General features: G+C 41.3%; 2 protein-coding genes across 9 annotated transcripts in view; one reads left to right on the forward strand and one right to left on the reverse strand.

Annotated features, from left to right (window-relative positions):
- Utp18 (UTP18, small subunit processome component) overlaps positions 1-5,277 on the reverse strand; it is a 54,965-nt gene extending 49,688 nt beyond the window's left edge. The window contains exon 1 of the mRNA XM_012515293.2: positions 5,183-5,277. Coding sequence (XP_012370747.2) covers positions 5,183-5,274 — 92 coding nt within the window. The 5' untranslated portion in view covers positions 5,275-5,277. The remainder of the gene's footprint in view (positions 1-5,182) is intronic.
- Positions 1-6,338, forward strand: part of Mbtd1 (mbt domain containing 1) — an 88,829-nt gene that overhangs the window by 1,822 nt on the left and 80,669 nt on the right. The gene's annotated exons all lie outside the window — the stretch shown is intronic.

A 6,338-nucleotide genomic window follows, 5' to 3' on the forward strand; every position in this document is an offset into this window, starting at 1 on the left:
AAAAAAAAAAACCCAGACTGAACAACTCAGGAAGACCCTGTCTCAAAACAAAGAGGACTAGGATTTAGCTCAGTGAGTAAGCACTTGCCTAGCAAGCACACAAGGCCTATTTCATAACCCAGTACCATGAAGGGTGGAGGAGGTAGGACAGATGATAGATGTGTTCCAAAGGACTGGCAGCTGAGGAGGGCAAGGAGCCATTTTAAATTGTTTTGAATCTATTTATTTGTTAATTTATTTGGCACAGGGTCTCCCTACACATCGAGGACTCATAATGATCTTCCTGTATCAGCCTCCCCAGTACTGGGATTACAGACCAATGCCACCACGCCCAGTTTCAGTGGTCTACACAGCACACCAGGGTTCCAGGGCCAGTATGGTATGCAGCATCAGGGATCAAACCCAGGTCCTTGTGCTTGCCAGATAGCTTACGCCGCTCAGCCATCTCCCCAGCCCCTTAAATTTTTAATGCAGAAGTGCCAACTAGCCTACCAAACTAAGTCCACTGGCCATACATAACCAGAAAACTGGACAAAATGTATGAAACAACTATTTTCAGAAATCAAACAACAGGGAGCAAAGGACTGATTCCCGAGGAAAGGGACATGGACATGATGTACCCTAGCGCCACCAAGCACTTTCCCTGGCAGCATTTATAAAAAGGCCCTGACAACCAAGAAAAAGAACAGGCTTGGAAAAGGATATACTGTAGAGGAGGGAGAGAAAGAGCTCCAGAAACCAGTACAGAATCCGATGACAATTCTGCTGAGCGTTTAGCTACACGTTGCTGGGATGTGACTCCATGAGGTTGGGCAAAGAACTACCAAAGGAGCTGGCAGACACACAACACCAAAGCCCAGGCACTCAGGGCAAGCAGCCGAGACTTCAGCATGGCCAACCTTAGCAGTGGACCTAAGTCAGCCTAAAAGACTGTACTACAGACCTGCCGAGAACACGTCTTTAAGGGACCAAACATATTCAAGTCAACTGACTGCCAAGAGACAAAAAAGGAACATTCCCCAGAATTTGATCAAATACCTAGACATGCATAGAAGCAGAAAAACATGAACTTGTAACAGAAGAAAAACCAGCAAAAAGAAAAATCACAAACATGACAGATTGGCACACAGAAACTTTAAAAAAGCTAACAAATAGATCTAAGTTCTTGAAGGTAGTACGGACATAATAAATGGGAAATTAAAACAAAAATGTTTTAAGTTGAAAAGATCTTCTAAAGCTGAAAAATACAACTGAAATAATAGTCACCAAATGGGTGTCACAGATAGAGACTACACATTGTATGATTTCGTTTGTATAACATTCTGTAAAAGGCAAATCTACAACTGCAGGAAACAGATCAGTGCTTGTCAGAGGCTAAAAGGGGTAAAAACAGAGCAGAGAGAGCAGACTACAAAAGGGATACGATGGCTGGGTATGGTGGCACATGCCTACAAAACCAGCACTTGGGAGGCTGAGGCAGGAGGACTGCTGCAAGCTCAAGGCCAGCCTGAGCTACAAAGTGAGTTCAAGGCCAGCCTGAATCGCATATCAAAACTCTGCCTCATAAAGACAAAATAAACAACACAAAAAACACAAGCAAAAGTAATATACTACACATTTTTAAAAGTAGTAGTAATGGCAACTGACTGCCCTATCTTGATTATGGCGTTGCTGACTATATGTATGTAACATTACCGCAATGACTCTTAAAAGGTGGATTTCATGTCAATAAACCTACTTTCTGTTAAAATGTATGATGCATGAGGCTGAGTTCAAGTGCCCATACCAAAAAAAAAAAAAAAAAAAAAAAAAAAAAAAAAAAATCATACATGGAAGATCAGAGTTGTTATGTGAGACTATAAGCCCCGCAACTCACTTCAGAAACAAACTGAAAACCATTAAGGTAAAAAAAATATTTAAAGTAAAAAAAAAAAAAAAAAAAAAAAGGGATGACAATAACATGAATCTCTACAAATGTAGAAAAACAAACACTTCAGCGAGTTGCAGCGGGCCATTTTAGCCCACTGAAAGGCTTTCCGGGGGCTGGAAACATAGCACAGCAGCACAAGCGCCTGCCTGCCAAAATCAAGTTAATCCTTTTATGCCTTCGGACCGAAGCAAAAACTGTAAAAGGCGTTTCAATGAGCCTTCCCACATTCACAGGAAAATTATGTTTTCTCTTTCCAAAGAGCTGAGACAGAAATACAACGTTCACTCTACGCCCATCTGAAAGGATGATGAAGCTCAGGCTGCGCGAGGACACCGTAAAGGCCAGCAGCTCGGCAAAGTAGTCCAGGTTTACAGGAAGAAGTATGTCATCTACACTGAACGGGGCAGTGGGGAAAGGCAAACGGCACAGCTATCCACGTGGGCATGCACCCTGGAAAGCCACATGTCGCCAAGTAGGAAACAAAAAGGGCAAATACAAGGAAGAAACGATTGAGGAGATGCAGGAGTAAGTCCTCCTCTGTGCAACTTTTAATTAAAAACTGCTAAAGTAAAGGAAAAAAAAAAAACCACTTTAAAACATTTTTTAAATTAATTTTTTTTTAAGTTTGAAAGTATAAACATAAAAATCATTCTTTTCAAACAGGCATATATTTCCTGAGTCTACTCAACTTTCAAAGAGACCAAAAGTGGAAGAATTTCTGTATCAATAACCCCACCAAATATTAAGGTATTCCTATTAAAAGGAGCTAGGGGAAAAAAAAAGGAGCTAGGGTTCCTGGAAAAACAGGCTGACACAGGCAAAGGAACGGACACCTTGAACCAGAAAGACAGGAAACACAAACGCAGGAGCCAGCTACAAGGCACACCTGAGCGAAGACCTACAGCTCTATTTTAACACGCTGAATAAGGGAAACCCAAGAATCTGAAGCAACGTTGGTAAACTCCAAGAGGGAAAAAAACTGCTACAGAACAGCCACTATCAAATGTAGAATGGGAATAAAAACCATGACTTGTGAATAAAGTATGCTGTGACTTGGAAAACAAACCAAACAAAGCATGACATGCAGGAGGAACCACGGAAGCTCCAACTATGCAAACCAGCTCACAAACCCAGACACCCAGGGCCATTCGGTAACTGCGCAGACTTCGTGCCACAGGCAACCTGCACAGCTTGGAACTTCTGGCCAAGCACTGCCCAAAGCCCTAACTGTTGACTTCCACTCCCAGTAGGCCCCAATGAACCCCCGCCCCAACACTTATGACCCTGTATTTCTAATTCCTCCTCAAACACTGAGACTCTGATTAGTAAACTTTTAGGCTCCTGTAGATCATCTATACATGGGGATTTCAACAACCAAAACAGAAAAGTAACACCATTTTGCAAGCCTAAAAACTTCTTAGGGGAAGGCTGTTCATGCACTGCTCAACAACTTCATTCAGCAGGGATCATCAGAGTTTGATCCCCTGTCCTGTACACCCCCCGCCAGCCCTGCCCCCAGGACGTGCTGAGCCGGTGACCAAGTCTGAGCGTAGTGGTGCACACCTGTCATCCCAGCGCTAGGGAGGCTGACAACAGGAGAATCACTCACTACGAGTCCAACCTGTGTAGTAAGCCCCTGAACCAAATACATAAATGGAAAAATGAATGAATAAATAAATAAAAAAGAACTTCATTCAGTTCATTTATTAATCGTAAAAGGTAAGACTTTCGAAACAGCTACCAGGTGGTTCTCAACGCTCAGTGGCTCACAAGAGTAGCTAAGAATTCTACACTGTGCCTTCTAAGATGTGGCACAGTACGCATCATCGTAGCAGGTTCTAGACATAAATGTTTAATCTTTTCAGTCCACAAGAAATACAGATGGCGAGAAATGGTTTAGCATTCGGGAGGTTGAGGCAGGAAGATGGCCACAAGTTTGAGGCCAGCCTGAACTATACAGCAAGACTTTGTCTCAAAAAAGGAAAGAAAAAATACAACAGAAGACAAAGGAGCACCACAATGCAAAACTAATCAGACTGGAAATAGAGAAACTCAGAAGCGAATGACTAATGCATACAGGATCTTCTTTTGGGGTGATTAAAATGGCCTGGGCACGGCAGCATGCACACCGGGGAGCCCAGCACTCAGCGGGCTGAGGCAGAGGCAGCACCCTAAATGTGCAGTTCAAGGCCATCCAGGGATACACAGTTAGTTCAAGGTCTGGCTCAAGTACACAGTAAGACCCTCACTCAAAAAACCAAAATAAATCAATACATAAAATTCGTAAGTTTACGTGAATTCCATCTTAAAAAGTCAGAAAACCTTAGCATTACAAACATTCTTTAAGACGATAGGTATGAACACTTCAAAACATAGTGAAACAAAAGCTAGATGAGTATCCTGGATTAAAAGAGATTTAAGAGGTATCACATCCAAATCTTATTCAAACTACTGAAAGAAACTACTGGCCCTTAGTTATTAATTTACTCAGAAAATGATACCATTACCTTCTCAGATCCAACTATGTGCTAGATTTGAAAGTGTTAACTCTTGACCATTTATGTTTGTGGAACTAAGTTTAAAGCATACCACTGTCTAGAAATACAGGCTTCACTTTCCTAAACTGTCCCATTTTCTACCTTGCTCTTTTTTGGAACTGAAGTATATGTGATCCTATGTTGACGTAATTGAGAGATTCTAGGGTAGGTTTGCTGAGAGAAAAACTAAATAAACAGAAATAATTATACCATCCAAAAAAAAAAAGAAAGAAAGAAAGAAAATGATACCATGAGTATGAAAGGAAACCTCAGTAATCTTAGGTAATGCAGTGAGAGATTCAGGGGCACTATGTCATTCCCCCTACCTTATTTCAAATAGTATGGAAAATACACATAACTCAAATACAGAAACAAAACATAGCAAAATGATTTTTAAAAAAACCTGAACCCAAATATATAAATTTCTAAAAATGTATTATAAAATTGCATAAAAAGAGACAACATATTATATATAATCAGTATTATTAATTATACTCAGGCGGTAACATTTTCAGGGTTTTTTTTTGTGTGTTCAAATTTTCCTCACATTTGCTGGGCCCCAAGAATTGCCGTGTAGTCACTGTGTCCCATGCCAATGCTCCTGCTGTCACAAGTCAGGAATGAGACCAAGGAGCTGCCATAGCCAGATGGAGCAAAACCAAACCCACAGCCAGGACTGCATCTCCCAGCAACTCACATGAACAAGGACACTTACTCTTCTTTAAGTCTCTGCTGAAGCCTCTCTTTTGAAAGTTTACTCTCGCTGGCGTTTTTCATCATATCTTTCCGAAACCGGTTGTTCTTCATGTCAACCCTATGGAACACAAAACAACATACACTGCATGATTTTTGGACTTATAACTTGGTACTGCTTTTAGTATTTTGACAAAGCATTACTGCACCAACATAGGTCAAGACTGGTAAGATGAAACATCGCAAATGCAATGTATTCTCCATTCTTCCACAGTGGAGTTTACCCAGTAGAAAGCAAACGTTTCAGAAAACTCATCATGATTCATCTAGACGTGGACATTTGTACCCTTCTTCAAAATAAACACAGGTAACTCGAAAAATTAAATAAAGCACAAAACTTAAAGTGTTTTCAGAGAAAAACAAAGGTAAGCACAGTGGACCCTTGAGTTATAACTGGCCTGCTATACGGAGAATTTGGGTTATGACCAGAATTTGAGTTTTAACTCACAACTGAAGTCTTGAGCTATGGCCCAAGTACCAGCTGCCTGTGCTTCCAGAAGGTCTCAGATACAGATACAAACCTTACACAGTTTGGAAGCAGCATGCAACATCCTTTCCTGCATGGGGGTTAACTGAGAAACCCCACGCCAATGTCTGAGGATACTGAGGTCTGGCTGTGTGCGTGTGAAACACTTTGAAGGCTGCGCAGAGAACTCTGGGCCTGCAGCTGACAACCTCAGTTACAGCCCTTGAGAATGAACTGCGTTCCTAAGTCCAGGGACCACTGCGTTTGTCTTTCAGATAAAAAACATTTTACTGTTAAGAACACACTAAATGTGAAGTAAAAGACTCACAGACATAACGAGCTAAAATTTGAAATTATGTGCAGAAAATGGTGAAATTTGCAATAACTATGACATACAACAGTCTGAAAATTTTAGTATGAAAAATTTGTCATATTTAGAAGTCTTTGGGGCTGGTGAGATGGCTCAGTGGTCTAAAGCACCTACTTAGAACAAGCTTAGCAAAGCACAGGGACCGCGGTTCAATCCCCCAGTACCACATGCCAGCCAGCCCCGGCCCCTGGTGGGCTGAGCTGGCCACACACATACACACACACACACACACACACACACAAATAAATAAATTAAAAAAAAAAACAAGTCTTTGATAAACAC

This window comes from Octodon degus, unplaced genomic scaffold (genome assembly GCF_000260255.1).
Source record: "Octodon degus isolate 3935 unplaced genomic scaffold, OctDeg1.0 scaffold00056, whole genome shotgun sequence".
NCBI lineage: Eukaryota > Metazoa > Chordata > Mammalia > Rodentia > Octodontidae > Octodon > Octodon degus.